The 23,664-nt window shown below is 38.9% G+C and overlaps 1 protein-coding gene across 14 annotated transcripts in view; it reads left to right on the forward strand.

Annotated features, from left to right (window-relative positions):
* DOCK10 (dedicator of cytokinesis 10) overlaps window positions 1-23,664 on the forward strand; it is a 255,238-nt gene that overhangs the window by 154,584 nt on the left and 76,990 nt on the right. For all 14 annotated transcript variants that reach the window (XM_032401129.1, XM_032401125.1, XM_032401123.1 and 11 more), the window contains exons 8-16: window positions 2,992-3,175; window positions 4,457-4,542; window positions 4,808-4,891; window positions 5,013-5,168; window positions 13,562-13,783; window positions 13,965-14,087; window positions 15,482-15,564; window positions 20,974-21,096; window positions 22,798-22,877. In XM_032401129.1, coding sequence (XP_032257020.1) covers window positions 2,992-3,175; window positions 4,457-4,542; window positions 4,808-4,891; window positions 5,013-5,168; window positions 13,562-13,783; window positions 13,965-14,087; window positions 15,482-15,564; window positions 20,974-21,096; window positions 22,798-22,877 — 1,141 coding nt within the window. The remainder of the gene's footprint in view (window positions 1-2,991; window positions 3,176-4,456; window positions 4,543-4,807; window positions 4,892-5,012; window positions 5,169-13,561; window positions 13,784-13,964; window positions 14,088-15,481; window positions 15,565-20,973; window positions 21,097-22,797; window positions 22,878-23,664) is intronic.

The raw sequence follows: 23,664 nt of genomic DNA on the forward strand, positions 1-23,664 counted from the left end.
GATGCACGTGGCTTTATGGACTTCCTTCATCAGAACCCCAGAGGTGTGTGTCAGGGTGTGGGGAGGGAGTCCGCCCACAGCTCCTGCAGAGATCAGAGCTTCTAAGAATTTGTATTCATAAAGAAGCTGTCTAGATGTTTGCTTTTGCACACTCAACTTTGGGGCCATAGCTGCCTTTCTAGCAACACACTGTATACTACAGCCAAAATGGTCTCAAAATGCAGCTCTGGCCTTTTATTAGTCAAAATCCGTCTGTCGTCTGCTCTCATAGAACCCAGAGTGTCCTAGGAGAATAGAGGTATTCCCATATTGCGATAGGATTCCCGTTCTCAAGAAGAATTTTCATACCTTTATTGTATACCTCATCTTCAACACATTTGCATACCTTCCAATTTCACATTTGTATGATTCACTGGTTAGTGCCTGTTCCCCTTTCTGGCAGGGCAGAGACTCTGTCTGCTTTTGCCCAGCACAACACGTGAACACGATAAACACCTTTTTATGAATGAATGCTGTCACTGCACTGAGCACTGAGGATAACCACCCAGCCTCTGCCCTTCTCCAGCTCACAAGCTATTAGAAGAGCCAGCCAGCAAGTGAGAGTGAGTCATTACAAGGCAAAGATATAATAATACTTGATGATAATACAAAAGCATGGGCTGGAGCCAAGAGTTGGTCCTTGGAAGAATCTAGAAAATGGCATTTAAGTGAGAATCACTGCTAGATTTTTAGCTAATTCTTTCTCCTTCAGTGCCTGAATTTTATTTTTTCTTGAGGCAAATGTGTTCCCCCTATCTCTTCTCAGCACTGAGGGAATCCATGACATCCCAGACCGTGACCATTCCTTTGGTCTGGGATTGTGCCAGGGAGGGGGCAAGGAAGGAGAACAGCATCTTTATTCCTGGGTCGCCTCAGTGAGTGTTAGAGTACATAGAGGTCATTTCCCTTCTCTGCCACTTGCTACCTGTGGAATCCCAAACACATTTTAATTTATCTCCCCAAGCCTCCATGTCATTATATGTTAAATGGAATAATACAATTTGCCTCACAGAATTGTTATGGGATTAAGTGGAATAATGGCTGTGAATGCTCAGCATGGTACCTGGCTTCTAGATGACAAGTGTTTAGTAAGTGTCATATTTGTGGTAGTAATCATGATACTGTGGAAGTGGAAACGAACAAGCTATTTTAGGATAGTCTCTGAGAACATCACAAAGAAGATATTAACAGGAGGATATTAAAAATTATTTTTTCTTGCCACCAAGAATAGCGATCCCATTGTCAAAAATATTTTATACTTTGATATTTAGCCACAATCTCACACTATAGCGATACTCTCATCTTACAGTTCTCCTATTTGTATTTTACTTGGTTATCTTAAGTACATAGGCTTCACTCAGTTATAACTGTGGGTGCCCAATGGCTTCCTACCAGTATGGGTAAGAGTTGATTACTTGTATCAGAATTACCTGAGAGTGAATTAGAGATGGAATATAAAAGTGCCCTAATAATTTGCTCTTGTATTCCCTCCACTCTCAGTGGGCTTCTCCCATATTGGAACAGTTCATTCATTTGACAGATTTCAACTTGGATGCCCCTTCCATGGAAGACCAGTCTGATGTAGCTACTCAGCCTCTGAGCCCATTTTCACTCTCTGCACAGCACAAAATCTGTTTTCTAGTAGTTTTTCTATTCCTTCAATCTTTTGTTCATTCACTGTTCCCTACAAATATCAGTTCCCTAAGAATAGGAACCGAACCTATTCCCTTATAAAAGATGACTGTTTTGAACCCACTGGTCCTGACCCCTTCTGTGCAACAGTGCAGGGCATAATGGTGAGAAGAACTGGCCCAGTCTTCCTAGAGGCAGCCATGAGGGAGAGATACATGTTGGTCAAAACAAACAAATGAAAATGAATAACTATATAATTCCAAATTGTGGTAAGTGCCCTGGAAGACAAGAAACTTGTCTTAACTGAGGAACTGGGAAAGGTTTACCTGAGCAAGTATAACTTCAATTGAGATCTGAAGAGTGACTACGAGTCCCCCAAGTAGATGAGGGGCAAACATGGTGCTGATCGTGTGCAAGCACATGCTTGGGGGAGGGGCTGCTTCAGGCTTGTGGCAGGGACACAGCTTGTGACGGGAGAACATTCAGGAACGAGAGCAAAGCCTCATGTGTTCATCACAAAAGGCAAAGTAGATATGTGAGTTTAGAGAAAGATCTGGAGGTTGGTGGAAAAGCCAGAGCCACAGAAAGGAATGGGGTGCCCTGCCATGTTAATGTCATGTCCTTTAAAGCCATTGGAGCAGATGAGAGAGAAAGGAATCTGAGGCAGATCCTCAGGTTAGCATTAGGTTAGCATTAGATGTCACCAAGATAAGGAAGAGCCAGTAGAGATGACTGAAAAGTGGTGGCCAGTGAAGAAGAAAGAAAACCAGAATTGAGTGTGGTCATGGAAACCAGACACAGATGGGTTTCAAGAGGAGGAAGTGGCCACCATGTTCATTCTACTGAAAAGTCAAGGAAGATACAAAGAAGAAAATGTCCCTTGGATAATACAGCAGCATAAAGCTTGTTAGTGACCATGACAAGTGCTGCCCTGGGGTGTGATGGGGCCAGAAGCCCAACTGGAATGAATAGTGGACAGAACACAGGATGAGAAAGTGAAGGTAACCACTCAAATCAACTATGTGAAGAAGTTTAGAGTATATTCCCACAGGTACCTGAAGAAGAAATTTTTGAGCCACCATGCTCATCCAATCAACAAAAACCTAAATAAAATATCTATTCATACAAAAAGCCTTGAAAGAAACCAATTCATACCCATCCAAATTTTTCTCTTGATCTTTATGTTACCCTCCTGTATGGAAACACTTTGGAAGGGCAACCCCATAAAAATGTCTCTCGCTCTCTAAGACTTATTGTCTGGTGTTTTTTCTTTCTCTTTCTTTCTTTCTTTCTTTCTTTTTCTTTCTTTTTATACCACAGAATAACAGACTAAGAAAATATGCCTTTGAATTGAAAATGAATGACCTAACTTATTTTGTGCTGGCGGCTGAAACAGAGTCAGATATGGATGAATGGATCCACACCCTCAACCGCATCCTGCAAATCAGTCCCGAGGGGCCCTCTCAGGGGAGGAGGAGCACAGAGCTCGCAGATCTGGGGCTAGGTGAGAGCACATACACCAACTTCCCTTCCTTTGCAAAGTGTGACCTGTGCATTGGGTTGATTTAAACTGCTAGTAACTGTGGTAGTTGTCAGGTCTGGCTCATCCATCCCTGAGCTATTTGCTTAAATCTTGACTTTCACTGAATAGTGAAGGTCACCACACATAGGTATGATTTTGAGTTTACTGGCAATGATTTGAGGATGGAAGTCATTTGTCAGCAGTATTAAAAATGTACCCATGTGTGATGGGAGGTTACCTTAGATGGGGTAGTTGCTTTTCATAGCCTTTAATTTAATTTAATTAATTAAGATAATATTATATAAAGACAAACATGCATTACTTCCTTTTAGTTGAAAGATACCTTGCAAAAAGAAAGAAAAGAAAGGAAGATGTCCGTCATGTATGGCTTCTGGCCATACTAAGATCAGCTTATATGTGAAAGTTCCATAAATTTTGCAGAATATTCAAGATCTTTATAAGATAAAAAATATTTCTTTTTCCCATCCTTATTACCTCTTAAGATTTTAATTCATTCTAGGCAAAGAAAAGAGAGCAAGAGAAAGGAAAGGACAGGTGATGTGAAAGGTAGAAAAACGGGTCTATAACCATGTCATAGACATGTGACATGTGAAAGACAAATACACCTTCAGAGTTGGTCATTCCTCCCAAAGGAAAACTATTTTACGAACTTTTGCCCAGCACCATGGGATGTTAGAAACCAGAGTCTCTAAATTCTAGTAGTCTAAATAATCACATGCTATCAAGTGAAAGATGCATGTGGTCATGAGGAAGAAAACTGCGGTTGACTTTAACACAGCTACTATATACCACGATAGAGTTGAATGTTTTACATTCATGATTTCCTTAATAATGATCAATGAGAACATTAATATTTATAGAATTTTAAAGAGTTTAACTAACTGAAGCTAGAATGCAGGTTTGAAATTGATGGTCTGAGAGAATTATCAAAAATATATACACATAAGAAAACTTTAGTATGCGTTAGTGAAGTAAGTCATGACAACCCCAAGTATAAAGGTAGTATTAGAAGGGTCAAGAGTTCTTATGGGCTCAGGACGGTGTCATGGAAAGAATCCCAAAATGACAATCAGGAGGTCTGATTTCCAGGCCCAGATCTTGTAACAATATAGAGTCCTAGAGCCAGGGTGAGCATCTGTTCACCAATATCCACCCCGAATCCAGTTTTGATATGTCACAGCCTAGAGAAATGTGTGATCCATAAGTATTACTTAGTAACCTCTCTTGGTGTATCTTTTCAAGATTCGCTGGATAATTCTATAACTTGTGAATGCACACCAGAGGACACAGAGTCTTCAGAGAGCAGCCTACACCCAGACTTCGCAAAAGTAATAACGCTGACATTTTGCTATGCAAATAAATTTGAATTACTTATTAGTTATTGCTTTCATAGAAATACTGTATTTTAAGATTGAGACTAAGATAAACAACACTTAAAAATAAAAACATGTTTTGATAAGATTTGCTGAGTGTTAATGGAGGATATTAAAACAGTGATAATAGTAAGGAGCAACTTCTGGGCCATGTGGATGGGGTCAGGCTGTGAGTACCTGGATACTTAGCTACCAAGAGCTAACACAGTTTTCTCTATAGTACCTCACAGAAACTGAAGAGACTGTCAAAACAACTCGAAATATGGAGAGGCTAAATCTGTTCTCGCTGGATCCAGATATAGATGTAAGTCGGAATTCTTTCTAAGCAGACATGAACTTGATCCACACAATTGTGGTTTATGATTTAGAATTCCTTTTTTTATAATGGGTGTTTGTTGAGAAAGACTTTCAACATTTTTTCTTAGACCTTGAAACTTCAGAAAAAGGACCTTTTAGAACTCGACTCTGTGATCAAACCATTTGAAGAAAAAGCTGCCAAGAGAATCATGATCATGTGTAAAGCTCTCAACTTAAATCTTCAGGGATGTGTTACGGAGAATGAGAATGATCCGATAACGAACGTAAGTTTCCCTCTGTTACATCCTATACGCATCAGCCAACTTCACACCCCCCTCTGGCCAAAATCTTTTCTATTGCTGATAATTCCAGGCACTGAGTTCACACCCTCTAGTCTCCGAGGGAGTACGAATGACAGCATTTTCCACGTTACAAAAGTGCACAAGTTCTGAAGTGGAATTGTGAATATATTGCCATAAAACGTTCCTCTTACCTTGAAGAAGCATCATCAAAGGGACTGTATTCTGGGGTCCTTTCCATTAAATCACACAGTGGTTGACAGTTTCCTAAGATATTGCTTATATCTTTTTGGTGGTATTGAGATGGCTTTTAAATCAAGCTTCTTATTTTAGCATTTATATGTTTATTTGAATGTATATTAGAGAATAGTTTAAACAAGCAAGTCAACTCTGTGATTTCATAGCTAATACTGCTTAAGACCAGGCTACATAGTGAATCAAGTAAAGTAATATTAGATAAATATTAAGTAATAGTAGAGGTGGTACATGGAAATGGGAGGGAAAAAAGGTGCTTCACTGATATTTGGGAACCACCAGAGTGCTCATTAAATCAACACAAGATTCCTTTTCCTACTAAGTGAGCTGTCTTGAGAGTTCTTAAGAGTCCAAGGGACAGTTCTATACCAGTCATGGCTGTATCTGTGAGAAGGGGGCATTTTATGAGCATAAAAATTATCAAAAGTTGAACTATAAAGAAGAAAATAGGGGCACCTGGGTGGCTCAGGCAGTTAAATGTCCGAACCTTGGTTTCAGCTCAGGTCGTGATCTCAGGGTCATGAGATTGAGCCCCGCATCAGGCTCCGCACTCAGCACAGGGTCTCCTTGGGGATTCTCTCTTTCTCCCTCTGCCCCTCCCCCGACTTGGGCATGCACACTTTCTCTCTCTCTTCCTCTCTCTCTCTCAAATAAATGAGTCTTTCAAAAGAAGAAGAAAATAAAAATCACACATAATCTTACCATCAGTAAAAATCAGTGTTATTTATTGCCACGATCCCTTTCATTATTTTGTAATGCATTCCACTCTAATTTTTCATAAATCATCTCTTAATTGTCATCTTTCACCTTAAGGAAGAAAACTTATTTCTAGATCCATGATATAAGCCACATTTGCTTTTAGAAGACAGAACAGTAATAAGTTTTCTCTACAAACTGAGCACACACAATCCCACACACGTCTCTATGACACGGGAGGCTTGTTAGTTGTGACAATGAGTGGCTGGCAAGAAGGATGGACTCTTCCAGAAGATTTTCATACCTGCTGCCCTTGGGTCTGTAGGCACCACACCGATCCTCTGAGCGTCCTTTCCCCTGTGATAGCAGGATGATGGTACATGCTATGGACCTCAGATTTAGTGAGGAGAGAGAACCAAGGGACCTGTGCCTCTCTTGAGTCAGAATACCTGACCTTCCGGGCACCTGGGTGGCTCAGTTGGTTAAGCGACTGCCTTCGGCTCAGGTCATGATCCTGGAGTCCCGGGATCGAGTCCCGCATCGGGCTCCCTGCTCAGCGAGGAGCCTGCTTCTCCCTCTGACCCTCCCCCGTCTCATGTACTCTCTCTCATTCTCGCTCTCTCAAATAAATAAATAAATCTTTAAAAAAAAAAAAAAAAGAATACCTGACCTTCCTCCCTGACAATTTCTGCCATGCTGGGCAAGTGTCTTGCCCTCACCCTCTTCTGTAAACAGGATAATAATAGCAATAACCATTTCAAATGATTGTTGGGAGGATTAAATGAAGTAACATTTGGAAAGAACTTAGATAATTCTTGGTGCTCAGGAAGCAGTGATTACATATTAACTGTTATTTCAATATGTGGGAAATGGCTTTGAAATTTGTGAATACTGGGGCGCCTGGGTGGCTCAGTCGTTAAGCGTCTGCCTTCGGCTCAGGTCATGATCCCGGGGTCCTGGGATCGAGCCCCGCATCGGGCTCCCTGTTCAGCGGGAAGCCTGCTTCTCCCTCTCCCACTCCCCCTGCTTGTGTTCCCTCTCTGGCTGTGTCTCTCTCTGTCAAATAAATAAATAAAATCTTTAAAAAAGAAAAAGAAAAAAGAAATTTGTGAATACTATGTAGCCAACGTATTGGTATTTTCAGTGTTGCTTGTGAGAATCTTGTTGACAAGTAAGCTAAGATCAAAAGGTGTCACCCATAAGAATCTTCCCCCAGAATTAAACTTTCTTCTATTTTATAACTGTAATTGTGCACTAGGTGTGTGAGTAAATGTGATTGCATTGGAGGTCACGTTTATTCATTTCTCAGCCAATACTTAATCAGTGCGCCTCCTGGGAGCCAGACTCGTTCTAGATATTGGGGGAACAGCAGGGAACAAGATAACAAGTCCCCTGCCCTCTTAAAGATTGATTCTCTTCTCAGATCTGTACCTCTGAAACAAATAATGCAATATATGTTAAGAAAGAAAAAAAGAAGAAGAAGAATGTAGCAGGAGGGGAAGAACGAAGGGGGGGAAATCGGAGGGGGAGAAGAACCATGAGAGATGATGGACTCTGAAAAACAAACTGAGGGTTCTAGAGGGGAGGGGGTGGGAGGATGGGTTAGCCTGGTGATGGGTATTGAGGAGGGTACGTTCTGCATGGAGCACTGGGTGTTATGCACAAACAATGAATCATGGAACACTACATCTAAAACTAATGATGTAATGTATGGGGATTAACATAACAATAAAAAAATTTTTTAAAAAAAAGATTGATTCTCTTTGGAAAGAACAAACAGTACATTTAAAAAAAAAAAAAAAAGGACAAGTAAATTAACACAATAATCATGCCTGGTTCACAGTTCTTTAAAATGAATCAGTATGACAGATGTGATACAGAGGAACTGGGAGACAGGTTCTTCTGGGTGGGGTGCTCATAGGAGGCCTCTCTCAGGAGGTGACAGTTGAAAAGAGACCTAAAGGGTGAGAAGGATAAAAGTTCAGGTCAAGGGAAAATGCTCAAGGCAGAAGAAAGAGAAAGTGGGAATACCTCAAAAACAACTAAGTCTTGGCAAGTTCTAGGAAGAGGAAACAGGTACCGAGGGGAAAGGCAGACCAAAACGATATGGGAGGAACTAGAAAGTACAATAATGTTAAGTACAGGCTGCAGTGAAGAGTTTGGATTTATCCTGAGTGGAGGCTAGAGTGATCTAAAACACTTTCAAATGGTGTGGTTCGATTTCTGTTTTTTAAAGATCCCATCAGAAAAAACAAAATGGATTGGAGGAAACAAGAGCTGACCAGGGAGAGTAGATAAGAGGCTACCACCAGAGTTCATTGCATGGTTTAGACTAGGACTGGCAAGGAAGAAGGAGAGAAATGGATGGATTTGACTGATGTTGGGTAAATTGAATGGACAGGTTTCTCTGATCCATTGGATATACAGGATAAGGGGAAGGAATATTTCAAAGATGAGTCTCTGGCTTTTGCTTTGAACACTTCTATGCATGATGGTGCCATTTACTAAGAGGACAAGACTAGATGAAGAGCAGATTTGGGGGATATTGGCCAAGAATTCCACTATGGGCATGTTAATTTGGATAGGCCTACTAGATATCCAAACAGAGATGTCCATTGGGCAGATTCAAATACAAGTCTAGAATTCGAGGGAGTGGCTATGAATGAGACAAACTTAGAAGTCTGGGCCAGACAGTGACCTGGAGGGACATATTTGGGAATTTCTGTATGCATAGAAAAAGCTCCAGAAAACAAATATTTAACAGATCACTAGAGGAGTAACCAAAGAGGTCTAAGAAGGAATGGCCATTGAAATAGAGATAAACAAGAAAAGAGTGGGTCCTAATGCCATGAGAGAAAGTGTCACCTGTGTGGAATAGGCTGAGATGCTGAGAGAGACAGCAAGCCAGAGAGGAGCCCAGCAGCTATGGCCACGTGGAGGATGCGGGGAACTACAGCAGGAGAAATTTCCATGGAGCGAAAGGGTTAGGAGGAGCGATCAGAACATACTTTCATCCAGGATTAAAGTTGAAAAAACAAAAGAAAACAAAACAGAAAAACCAGAAACTTGCTTCTTGAAACTACTTGGAAATATCAGGAAAATGTAACCCAAATCCTACCTGCATTTAACCATCTTATTAAATAAAAATAATTTTTTTTTACTAGGCACAACTTTAAGTGTGATTAAAAAGTCCAATTTAGTAACTGAAACTCGAAGATAATGGGTTTTTCTTTCCAGTGCCGAGCAAATGACTCCTTCCACATGGATTCCTTTCTTTGTACTAAAACTCATATTCAGAAGTTTAATACTTGTATTTGGGCCAGTCTCGCCAAGCACGAGAACATGCCCAAGTTCAGAACCCAGCATCAGTATGCCCTTTTACGTCTGTAAATCCAGAGGGACAAGTTGATTTGAGGTGCTTTAAATGCCCATGTTGTTTTTAATTTATTTTAAAGTTGATACAAATGTTTAAAAAAATAGAAAATTACTTGGTAAAAATAATTTTACTGTGCTTATAAACAATAATACAAAAAACTAACAAAATAGCCTCACCTAAACTCCACAATAATTTTTTATGTAATGGCATTGTCTTTAAAAATTTCTGTATATTATTCAGTGACACTCTTTTGTTAATGTAGTTGTTTTTAAACTCATCATTTTTAATTCTGTGAGCATATTTTTAAGTTAATCGAAATATTTCTCCAGGTTGCTAAAGAACCCGCTCCTGTATTTAATGAATGAGCTTCTAAAACGACTCCCTCAAAGAACTTTTCCATGATGAGGAAACAATATTTGACAGCATGTAATTTTTTAGTCAGTCCATTGAAAACCAAATTCAAGTTGATGGTTTTCTAGTATAAAATATTTCTTTGAAAATAGCAATTGATTCCAAAAATCTGAACAAATAAACCTGCTTCACAGCAGAGCTACTTTAAAATTTTATGTTCTTGATTCTTTTAAGAAAATACAGAATTCTAAACATAAGAAGCCTATGACTTAATTTGTTAACCTTTCAAGTGCCTGATTAAACAAATCCTTATCGAAAAGCCAGTGATTCAAAAAGTAAGATTTGACATTTAAGTTGAAAAGGTGGATTGGAAGAAATAAATGAATCACCATATGAGCTTTAATTTCTGATGGATTATCAAAGTATGGTAATTTATTTCCATTCACCAAGCAGAATGAAAATCAAAATGCCCCAATTCAAGAAAAATAATAGGATTTTTTTTCCTTTGACCTTCAATGTGTTTTGAGCTCCTACCTAGTTATTTTCATGTAATTTTTGCATTTTCAACTCTTGGCAGACAACCACTACTACAAACCAAAAGTTTTTCTAAACTAAATTAAATTGGTAAAATATAAAACTTTTACTTTTTAATTGTCTTTTTTTTAAATAATTTATTGAATTTCATTTTATATGTGTAGTTCTGTTTCTAACAGTAAGGGAGCTGACAAGTACTGTTATTATTAAGGAATTACACTAATAACCTTGTTATAAGCTAGCCATATTACTATGTTTCAAAGCATGCGAGATACCTATTAAACATTCAGTGCAATCCCCAGCATGAGTGAGTCTGTACAATGATGAACATAATGTGATTTTTGTATATAACCTGCTTGTCCACAGAACACATGCTGGTAGGCATCCATTCAAAATTAAGTAGCATAAACAAAAGTAAAAATGTTTTTTGTAAGCATATTCCATTTTTAGAAGCCTGTAGTTAATTATATGTAATTACATCTATTTTCGTGGTTGTAATTATATATGTATATATGTACATATGTATAATATGTATGAAATTACATGTGCATATATTTATCTCAGTCCTTGTTTTATTTAATTTCTGTTGCATTTGATGGTTTTCTAGTTGAAAATTCCTTCTTTCTTGACTCTTTCTTCAGTTTCTATGATACTCTGGTTGCATGAAAATTGTCATTTGCTTTCTTTAAATCTCTCTCCACTCTCCAGTCTCCTTTATAAACTGCTTTCCCTTCTCCATCTCAATCCTTTGCATGCTGATATTTCCCAGGATGCCATTCTGATTCTCTTCTCTTTATCTCATGGCTTAGACAGGAGCCTCCCCAGCCCAGCTTCTTTCACTGAGCTCAAAACCCATATCCAACTGTGATTGGAATGTCCTATAGATGACTCTGCATGTACCATCCAGAATTCACCTCTGTATCTTTATCGTGTATATCAGTGAGTGTCATTGACATCCCCTTAATTTGTTACATACCCAAACCTAGGACTTTTATTTTATGCGTGTGTGCCCCTGTGAACACTTCTCTCCAAGCACCCAGGACACCCAGTGGACCTCTGCATCCTTTGGTTGTACCTCCTTAAAGTTCCTCAAATGCATCTCCCACAAATGCATCCTTTTGTGTTCTTTATGTTCTTTCATGACTTTATGGCTTTGTACATGTCACTCAACCGACCATAGATGCCCCTTCTAACCACATCTTTATCTAATTTTTGCTTCTTTAAAAGTCAACCCAGGGATGCCTGAGTGGCTCAGTAGTTAAGCGTCTGCCTTCTGCTCAGGTCGTGATCCCAGGGTCCTGGGATCGAGCCCCACATCAGGCTCCCTGCTCAGCGGGAAGCCTGCTTCTCCCTCTCCCACTCCCCCTGCTTGTGTTCCTTCTCTCACTGTGTCTCTCTCTGTCAAATAAATAAATAAAATCTTTAAAAAAAAAAAAAAAGTCAACCCAGGGATGCCTGGGTGGCTCAGTTGCTTAAGCATCTGCCTTCAGCTCAGGTCACGATCCTGGGTCCTGGGATCGAGCTCCAAACCGTGAGATGGGTTACTTGCCCAGCAGGCTACCTGCTCAGCAGAGAGTCAGCTTCTCCCTCTCCATCTGTTCCTGCCCCCACTGCTTTTGTGCTCTCTCTCTCTCTCTCATTCTCTCAAATAAATAAATAAAATCTTTAAAAAAGAAAAACTCAGCCAAGAAACTTTCCTTTTCTTTCCCATCTTCCATTCCCTTCCCTTCCCATCTTCCATTCCCTTCCCATTTTTCTCTTTATTTCACATTTTCCCTTCCCTTCTTAGCATGGTGGCGAGAGGGGGAGGAGTAGTCATGCAGAGCCTTGGAGCATGTAAAAACTCCAGATGATGGGGGGCAGAAAGCCATGTGGAGGCACAGAAACCTTGCACTTGGCCTTGCCAGGATCTGGGGCACTGGGCAGGGTGATACAGAGGAGGCGATTAGAAAAGGTAGCTATGGTTGGGAGACTGGTTGCTTTGAACCAGAAAGTAAACTGATTGAACAAATAATAGGTCAATGATAACAAGAGCCAAGTTTTTCACTATTGAAGGAAAGAGTTACATGAAATATGAATAGGGGAAAGGCTTGAAAGAAGCCTCTGGATTTGAATTGGAAATACAAATTTCAACATGAACTTACGAGTTTTTAATAAATATTTATGTACAGGGGCACCTGGGTGGCTCAGTCGTTAAGCGTCTGCCTTTGGCTCAGGTCATGATCCCAGGGTCCTGGGATTGAGTCGGCATCGGACTCCCTGCTCAGGGGAAAACCTGCTTCTCCCTCTTCCACTCCCCCTGCTTGTGTTCCCTCTCTCACTGTGTCTCTCTCTGTCAAATAAATAGATAAAATCTTTTTTCAAAAAATAAATAAATACATACATAATATTCATGTACAGATAGAGATAAAGAAATCATTGTAGATGTGAATGCTACGTGTATGGACACGTGCGTGTGTGTGTGTGTGTGTGTGTGTGTGTGTAGATGTGTAGGTGTGTCCCAGTAACAATGAGCATAATGACCACCGAGCTCTTGGTTTCTAAATGTCACCCTCACAGAAAGGAAGCAGGGCTATATGGAGAAACGACTAGAGCATTGAAAGTATAAGATGAGCCTAGAACATCTTGTTAAGTAAAGAAGTGTCCCCCCAAATTATGGGGATCTACCAAAAAGACAAAAGAGCTACCTCTAGCCAAACTGGAACAATGTGAGCATCACTATAAATAATGATAATAAAAGACTGAAATATGTTGAACAAAATAGTAGTAATCCATGAGTCTATACTTGTATAAATAAATAAATAAATAAATAAATAAATAAATAAATAAAGGAAAGCTCATCATTACAGTAGAATATCAATGAATAAATGTAGAAAGAATGATGGAACTAGAAAACCACCCTTAGTAGCCATCATAGTGGTGGTTGATTCCAGTGAGAGTTACAGAGGGTAGGTTGGGTTTGGTGAGTATCAAGACATGGGGTAATCTCCAAATATTTCTCCAAAACTGTTGAGCACTTACCACTTGATATCTATTATTGATATTAAAAATATTATATATAAATAGTAGTTGTTTATCTACTGTTTTCTTAAAAAATATACTAAAGGGTAAACTGCAGGTGTAATGCTTTTATATCAGAACAATTGGTTCTTTCTTTTTCTTGCAGATTGAGCCTTTTTTTGTGAGTGTGGCACTTTATGACCTCAGAGACAGCAGGAAGATTTCTGCCGATTTCCACGTGGATCTAAATCACACTGCTGTCAGGCAAATGCTCTCAGGGTCTTCCGTGGCGTTGGAAAATGGAAACATTGACACTGTCACTCCCAGACAATCAGAAGAACCTCACGTCAAAGGATTTCCAGAGGAATGGCTAAAATTTCCAAAGCAGGTTGCACTTTTGTTTACTTGTGATGGCACCAAAAATGCTCGTTTCGTTGTTCTCACCAAAAGATTACATCAGTTTCTGAAATAAAAATTCCCTTAAAGCAGTCCCTTAAAAAAAATGGAATTTTGTAAATGTCTTCAGTATGCTTCCTTACTTACTTATTAGCTGTTTTCTTTGTACATAGGCTATATTTTCTGTAAGCAATCCGCATTCTGAAATTGTTTTTGTGGCCAAAATCGAAAAAGTACTGATGGGGAACATTGCAAGTGGTGCTGAACCTTATATTAAGAATCCAGACTCCAACAAGGTAATGCATAATCTTTTCCATAAATAATTTCAATTGCTTTCAAGATATAAAATCACCCTGCCTTGATGAATTATCAAGCTTGGTACAATGTAGGTCTAGAAATAGTCACTTCTTAGTGAAATGACTATCCATCAGGAAAATTTGAAAGCATATATTCTTAGTTTATGTTTCTGACTGACTTCTGATAATCTATTAGTAGAAATAAATTGAAATATGGACAAAGCTTTAACTCCAAGGATCAAAGTATTAGCAATAATGAAAAGTTAGGATTAATCTGACTTAAAAACAAGTGGATACATAGTTTACTGATGATGAACTAAGTGAAAAAGTAAGATAGATAATTCTATATAAAATTATTCTAACACCTAAGTGAAGAAAGAGTAAATACTGAAATTTCTTTGAATGGTGGGACTACGGGAAATTTTTTCTTCCTTTTTTCTTTTTTTTTTAAACCTATTTTATTTTATTTTTTTAGAGAGAGAGAGGGCGCATGAGGTGGGAGGAGAGGGAGAGAGAGAATCTTCAGCAGACTCCCACTGAGTGTGGAGCCTGCTATCTCACTATCTGAGATCATGACCTGAGCCAAAATCAGGAGTTGGAGGCTTAACTGACTGAACCACCCAGGCACCCCTCTTCCTTTTTTTCTATAACCATATTTTCTTTAATAATCAAATGTTACTGTTTAATAGAAAGTAAATATTAAAAGTCTGTATTTTTCACACAAAAGAAATACATTGGGGAAAGAATGACTAACCATTGAATTTAAACTTGTGTAACCATGTAGTGCAGTGTTAAGCATATTTATGAGATTCAGGGTTTGGCAAACTACAACATGTGAGCCAGATCCACCTGGCACTTGTTTCTGTGAATAAAGTCTTATTTACACAGTCACACTCATTCATTTATGGATTGTCTATGGCCGCCTTCCTGCTAGAGAGGCAGAGAGGCAGAGTTGAGAAGCTGCAACATAGACCATGTGGTCCACAAAGCCCAGTATATTTACTGTGTGACCCTCTGCAGAACAAGTTTGCCAACCCCTGCCATCATGAATAAAAATATAAGACAGACTGTGAGCGCAAATTTGAAAACACTTTCCATTTAATGTTTTAAGGTCTTTCAAATCTGAAAAAAAAAGGGGGGGGAGGGAGTTGGCATTAGAAGACAAAGGTATTTTCTATATTTGAAATTTGCAGAGTGAAAATTCCAGAACACAATACAGTAGATCCAACACAGAGAATAGCATGTGGCTCTTTACCAGACAGAATCTGCAGGCCAGTGAGGCAGAATTCCAGGGTTTCAATGTAAGATAATCTGGAAAAGTATGTATTAGCATTTTACTTGGACAGTTTATAAAGAGGTGTTCTAAACATTATTTTTATGTATTTTTCCCTCAGTATGCACAAAAGATACTAAAATCCAACAGGCAGTTCTTCAGCAAGTTGGGAAGATACCGCATGCCCTTTGCTTGGGCGGTAAGGTAGGTTGACAACTACAATCAACAGAACAGTAATGAATTTATAATTTGCATTGGAAGCTTCAGTTTGAACATCTCTCTGTTACCTGGTATACAAGCAGGGGGGAGGGACCGAGGGAGAGAGAGAGAAGTAGACTCCTCGCTGAGTGCAGAGCCTGACATGGGGCTCGATCTTATGACCCTGAGATCATGACCTGAGCCGAAATCAAGAGGCAGAGTCTTAACCAACTGAGCCACGCAGGCGCCCCCCAGTATTTTTAATATATCAACACCTAGAAGAATATTAACTGTGGTCATCTTCTTAAACACTCAGTGCTCCCCAGAAACTTGTGTCTTACAGACTATTTAGTAAGACAGCTTATAATAGATTGAAGCTATGACTTGAGTGCATGTGTGTGCATGACCAGATACCCTATGGTTTCTTGGTAGAATCGAAGTCATAACTTGTTTATTATGCATATTTGGTTCAATAAACCCTTGACCTTATATCAGTCCTGAGAGTTTGGCATGCATAAACTTCAGATGGAAGCATTGTGATTTCTTATGCAGCTGCATATTTTCATCTATGTGCAGGGCACAGACCTATATATGGATGTGCAGATGAAACCATCAATTTGATCATCTAAACTCTCTTTAATTTTGCTACGGATTAGCATAGCCAAAATATCAGTACCAGTTCACTCTCTGTTAGGAATGCTGAGCTTTGTGGACACTGAGGGTAGAATCATCCTCCTGGACATATAATCTCTGCATAAAGAACAAGAATTGCTTTTTGGATCTGGTTAAAGATCAATTCCTATTGTCCTTCTCAATCTCTTTGCTTCCTTATGTCTGTGGAATTTCTTAAAAGAGGATTCCACATATGAGTGAAATCATACGATAATTGTCTTTCTCTGATTGACTTATTTCACTTAGCATAGTACCAACAGAGGATCGTAGGGGAAGGGAGGGAAAAATAAAATAAGACGAAATCAGAGATGGAAACAAACCATAAGAGACTCTTGACTATAGGAAACAGACTGAGGATTGCTGGAAGGGAGGGAGGTGGGGGGTTGGGATAACTGGGTGATGAACAGTAAGGTGGGCACATGATGTAATGAACACTGGGTGTTATATGCAACTGAAGAATTACTGAACTCTACCTCTGAAACTAATGATACACTATATATGAATGAACTGAGTTTAAATAAAATAAGATTTAAAAAGAGGAAAAGCCTGGCGCAGACATAAGGAAGAAAGATCAGCAACATATAAACCAAAAGAACTTTAAAAAGTTAGTGCTACAAAGTAAGACAGCCTCGTAAGTACTCATTTGGGTATTGGTAACATTGTCCCAGTGGCAGTAACTTTAAAATCCAGAAAGAAGACAGAATTTGTTACTTTTGCCATTTTTAGGTCTCCCAATACCCAGGGATGAGCATAACCAGAGTGAATCCATCAATATTTTTTATCATTTTGAGGTTGTGCCTTGAAGTTGGGGACAGCTGGATGGGAAGGGAAAGGGGGAAATGTGAGCAGACAGACTTACACGGTCTCCAGGAATGAGTTTGCCCTAAGGCAGCCCTGTTGTAAGGGAGAAAGAGACCAGACCCAGGAGTTGGACAGACATGGTCCAAATCAGGCCACCACTTATGAATGGTAACTTAAGGCAAGTTTTCTCTCTGGGTCTCAGGGTCCCATTCACAGAACGAAGCTGACAGCACCCACCTCGTGGGCAATGGGTGCAATCTCAGATACAAAAGCACTTGGCATAAAGTAGATCACCCATAACACTCTGTCTCTCTTGTGTCTCTCTCCCTGCAGGGACAGCTGATGTCCACATCTAATGCATGGAACAGATAGTATTTGAATATACTGAACCCTTTATGTTGAATTTCATTGTTTTTATTTCTCATAAGCTTCCAGAGAAAAGATAACTAGTTCTAATTTGCTGGCCAAATTTTCTCATATTGATAGGTATTCTCAGTTCCCCCAAGAAAACCCTTTGGGGCATGTAGAGGCAAGGTATCCCTTGGCAAGAGTGAAATATAGCATAATTACAATGGTGAACATATTTTCTCTTAAAGGATCCAGAGCTTTTGTGAGGTTTTAGAAGCAGGCATTTGAGAGCCAGAGCTGGTTTTGAAATCTCAATTCTACTTAGTAGCCAAGTGAACTTAAACAAGTACTCATAGTCTGCCCTTACCTCAGTTTTTTTTTTCCAAATGTACAAAAGAGGACTGATAATACCTAATTTATTGTTGCAGGGATTAATGAGTACAGATATGTACCCAATAAAATACAGTCATGGTTAGAAGTCACTATTCTTATATGATTATTATTAAGTTACCTTTGGAGATAATATTTTCGGCAAGTTCCCCTTTCCGGTAAATTTGGGACAGTGAAGAATAATGTGGGGAAAAGAAGGGAAAGAATTACCCCTTACTGAGCTGTAAGGAGAAGTAACAATTGTACTGTGAAGTTGTCTAGTAAAATACGCTGAAAGAATGACACATGAAGTTTCAAGGGAGACTGACAATATTACTGGCTATCGGAGTAATTATGTCCAGGACAGGAAAGCCAACAAAACCACAAGCTCATGCTACATTAATGCCTGATGAGTGGTTTGGTTGTAGGTTGGGAAACAGGAGACACCACCAATTTGTGTGTATAAACATACAGCTTGCATATACATAAACCTCTCTGACATCTGAGAAAAAAATGGTTACCAGCACAGTTCTAAAGATTCCATGTCAAACCGCTTGGAAAAACTAATCACAAAAAATAAGTAAAAGATCCTGCCAAAGAAGATTTTAATTTCCTCTTCACAATGTGGAAATTGCTTCAAATGAATGGTGACTGAATCAGAGGAGGGCTCCTGGTCCCTCGAGCCGTTTTGATATAAACTAGCCTGCTGACGTATTTCAGTCCTTTATTAGATATGCTGGTTGTCTGGCCAGGTTTTTTCCTACTATATTTTCTAGATTGCAGTTTGCCTAATAATATAGCTTTGAGTGTACCCTAAAACATTTCGGCCCTTAAAATCAACTGCCATTAAAAAGCGTAGAATAGACAATTTAGCTTATGACCATATTTTTACCCAGATCCAACCCATCCCACCCAGTACTGCATGCACAGATGTTCATCACTCTGAACATTTTTTTTCTGAAATGAATTTGGTGTGTTTTCTTATTTTTGGCACCAGCTGTACTGCCGTTTTACGGTTTTAAAAAAAAAAGAAAGGTTATTCTTGGAGGAAGTAAAGAGAACATATTCAGATGGCTACAATGGGTATTTTACACTCTTTGATTTGGGAGAAAGTCAACCCTTACGAATGTGTCTTGTTGTTTGTTTTGTTTTGTTTTGTTTTTGTTTTTGTTTTTTTTTAAAAGATTTTATTTATTTGGAGAGAAAAAATGAGACAGAGAGAGCATGAGAGGGGGGAGGGTCAGAGGGAGAAGCAGACTCCCTGCCGAGTGGGGAGTCTGATGCGGGGCTCGATCCCAGGACTCCAGGATCATGACCTGAGCCGAAGGCAGTCACTTAACCAACTGAGCCACCCAGGCACGCCCAATGTGTCTTGTTGTTAGAGGAAACTCCACGTATATTGCCCGCACAATCTTATGTGCCTAAATCCACACAAGGACTGATTTTTTTTTTAATCCCTCTTACACGACATTCTGAATGGACCAGTGCACAGCGCTGGATTTTCTTTAAAACTGAACAAAACTAAAAGAACAATTTCATTCTTATATCTATATCTTTAGAGAAGGCGTACAGTGCAACAATTACTTTTATGTTTTATCTTGCATTAACTACAAAAAAATATGCCCTATTCTTTCTACGGGTCACAGCTATTCATGCTGCTTAGGAATGAGGCTCTCGGGGATACCTAAGCTGCTTTTCCTTCAGGCTAAACTGTGCGTTTTCTTCAGTCATACTCCAAATGTCGTGGTTTTGAGACCCTCACCCTATACTATCATTGCCCAATTGTGGCAGCTGGAATGAAGCACAACATCCCAGCCATCCTGAAACCATCTGTGTAAATGAATCAGTTCTCTGTTCTCTTGCCAGTGAGCATATTTATTGAGCAAGGCCAGTGTGTATGGCTCTGTGAGCAGTATTTCTCCATGGTGCTGTGCTCTTCATTCTCTTTACAATGTGTCCAATGTAAGTGAGCTCTTTCCAGGACAGAGCTGTGGCTAAAAACAGAGTTATACAACCCTTGTTTATTGATACATTTATAGTGACTGGTTAATTAAAACACACACACACACACACCCACACACACACACACACACACACACACTACTCAAGCTCAGTTCAACCTCCTCCTGTGTTGTAAATACATCATGTTGGTTTTAACATGTCATGCACACAGAAGCCCTGTATAATATTTAAATAAAAATTATCTTCGATTTAAGTATTTTCATTCTGCTTCCCCAGTGTTGTTTGATACGGAAACTTTTTCCCCTTCCCTGACTACTTAACAGAGAAAAATGAGCAGAAAGATTGAAGCAGTCTAAAAATATCATTCTGGCCCATTTTCTGTATTATTTGACACTAAAGCTCTTCGATCAGATATCTATCTAAATGGCCACTTCAGCCTGTGTATTGAAATCTTTGGTTAATTTAAAGAGTAATGAAATAGTCTAGTCAAGTTCCTTAAGTTAGAAGAAATAAAATTTCAGCAGCTCTCTAACATTAATGAAAAATTCATTACACACAGATCTAATTCTTTTTGATAGGCATGGAATATGATTAATTATGGGGAAGAAACACTAACCTTAAGCGTGCTATGTATACTTCCTTGTATTGCCTGATATTACTATACTATTTGGACAGAAACAATTTGTGTGTTCTAACTAAATCTATCTAGTTCCAATGAAATGGACCAAGGAAAAAAATAAATGGCATTAATTAATTTAATACAAAATTCTGACTCAAGTGTTCTTCATTTGATCTTTGTCTCTGTCCTAAAATTTAAGAAAGTGTTTCAAGAGTCTGGCCCTCTAGACCCACACACACACAACCTTATACCTTTTCCACTATTTGTAAATTCTGATGGCACCACCCAAACTGAGGTGGCCCTGGCTTGCCCAGAAAATAATAAAAAAAAAAGGACTAACCTGTTCTTATTCCTCCCCTAATACTCCAAGGTTTGATATGTTACTAAATCATAAATAAATGTAGTTGTAATATAAGTGGGCTGCTGTCCCTATAGATATTGAATTGAAAATAAAGAATTAAAGATAACAAAGATAGTGTTTAAATGAAACTTTTGTCTAAGAAGTTTTCTTGTCTTTTTTATTTCATTAGTTCCTGGAGTTTCTTCCATTACAAATGGGAAATTGAATCATTGGTCACCTTAAAAATACAACTTGGTAAACAATTTTCACCTGCCAACCTGAACAAATATCATTTTTTTTTCAGATCAGTATTTAAGGACAACCAGGGAAATGTGGACAGAGACTCAAGATTTTCACCGTTGTATAGACAAGAAAGTAGCAAGATTTCAACAGAGGACCTGCTAAAACTAGTGTCAGATTACAGAAGGTAGGGTTTTTGGATACTCTTGAAATTAACATGAATCAGCTACATCGCTGCTATTGATTTATTAACTCTGCGTAAACAGTATTTGATTACCTGATTCTCGAATGTCCAAACTCTTCCGGAAAGTAGATGCTTTACAGATGAACTCACATATGCCTGAATGACACAACAAAAGTAAAGTTGCTAGAATTATATGGAAGGAGTGTGAAACCATGTCAGTTAACTGTTATTGCCATGTAACAGATCACCCCAAAACTTAGTGGCTTAAAAGAACAACATCACTTACTTTCCAGAGTCCATAATTTAAACATGGTTAGGTAAGGAGAGCTTGTCTTTTCTGCACATGGCATCAGCTGGCAGAGGTCAACTGGAGACAGAGGATCCACATTCAAGACGGCTCATTCAATGACTGGCAAGTTGACATGGGCTGTTGATTGGGAGCTCAGCTGGAGCTGTGGACTAGAGACCTTGGTTCTTCTCCATAGGAGCCTCTCCATCAAATACTATGGCTTCCTCATGGAAGGATAGCTGGGTTCTAAGAGTAAGTGTCCCAAGGGACAGAAAATGATCACTACCAGTTTCTTAAGACCAGGGCCCTGAAACTGTCCCCGTGGCATTTCTGCCATAATATACTGTCAAGCTGTCACACAGCCTAGATTCAAAGAAAGGAGATACAGACACCTCTAAATAGGAGGAGTGTTAAGGAATTTTAGAACTATGTTTTGAAATTCCACAGAGCAATTCATGCTGTGAATACATACTATTTCTGTCATTCAAATTCATCTTGGAAAAGATAATGAAAGTTAAAAGAAGAAAAACTTTATAAAAGCCACAGCATTTTTTAAATGTATCACCACGCATTCAACATCTGGTGATGGTAAGATCTCTCATGATAAGCAATATACCTTTAAACTTTTACTCCCCTGACACCCACAGGATTGAAAATTTAACAGTCAGCTCTCACACACTGGGAAGAGCTGGGTTAGACCCACCACTGTAATTATTCTACCTGTTAGGTCTCCTAGAAGGGATAACACTTGAAATTGTTATCAGTTTCAAGGAACTTTCACCTTACTGCAAAAGGACAATACGTCAGAAGGTTTGGGTAGAGAGGGAGAGAACTGGAATGAATGTGGGGACAGGGATAGGTGGTGAGAGGGTGTCTGAACACATTCACGAAGCAGGGGAATGGCAGAAGAACCAAAGTCAGGAAAAGGCTCCTTGTCCTTGATTGTTGGTGAAGAGGGAACAAGCAGACTGTCCACTTAGCAATTGTAGCAACGACCAGCCTTGTCCTCAAGACTTCTTAAGAGTCTTCAGGAAAGTAAATCACTTAAACCAGTTCAAATACTAGAACTTTTTGTTAACAACAAACGATCTATTTACTGTATTTACTGTTGTACTTGTTTGGCCCTTTATATAAATGTTACCTGAAATAAGGTGCAAATAAACCTAAAACATTCTTCAGAATATCTGTAACTTGACCCCTCACTGATTTCTATTTTTATTGGCAATATTACATAAATTTTAGTTTTCAATATAAAACCAGCTAAATGAAATCATTCACAAGGTTGTTTAGGGTTGTACTGTTTACTCTTATCAAGGCTCAGAATTACAGTTGACTCATTTTCTGGACAACTAGAATAATTCAGTGTGTGTGTGTGTGTGTGTGCGTGTGTGTGTTTCTGTTCCCTACTTTTACAGGGCTGACAGAGTAAGCAAAACACAGACCATCCCTGGAAGCCTGGATATTGCTGTTGACAACATTCCTTTGGAGCATCCAAGTATGATGATGATGTCATGGTTTGCTTGTAGAGTTCTAAATAGTTAGTGGTCTTTGGTTGGATGGTTGGTTGGTTGGTTGATTCGTTGGTTGGTTGGATAGTTGGTTAGTTACAATACTTTGTGAGTTTTTTTCTCAAATTTTGGGATAAATGGAATTCATTATCTTATAGAAATTTGGGGCTTCTTGTTTCTCCGTTAAGACAGACTATCAGTATGATAGGACAGGAACAATATTCAGTGTAAACTAATACATATCTGGTATGCACCATGCACCCGGCAAGGTATTAAATTATGTCATTTAATCCTCAAAACCCTGAAGAGCTGTAAATGAGAAATGTCAGGTTCAGAATGTCAGTAATCATAATGGGAGAATTTATATTCTATCCAGTTCCTCTGACTTAAAATACTGGGCTGGTTCCCGCATACTGTGTGCCACAGGATTGCTCTAAACACTATGTGTGGGTAGCCACCCAAGTGGTCACATTGTAATTATTGCTGGAATATTTTTAGACTCTGTTATTACACAGGGAGCATGTATCTTTTTTAAAAGTCCTATTTATGTCAGTGAAAATTTGAATTTTAGAAGGAGCTTTTATTAACTTATAAATAAGAATTTCGGAATTTATTTCGTAAGTGACAAGATTGGTTTCTTTTGTTTTGTTACTTCTGATTCTGCCTTTTAGTGACTTTCTCAGTGATGCAAAGAATGAATAAAGGCATCCTAAAATGAACTACAGAGAGAGAGAGAAAAGATTATTACCACAGGATATTTGAATTACCATTAGC

This window comes from Phoca vitulina, unplaced genomic scaffold, assembly GCF_004348235.1.
Source record: "Phoca vitulina isolate PV1807 unplaced genomic scaffold, GSC_HSeal_1.0 scaffold1, whole genome shotgun sequence".
Classification (NCBI taxonomy): Eukaryota; Metazoa; Chordata; class Mammalia; order Carnivora; family Phocidae; genus Phoca; species Phoca vitulina.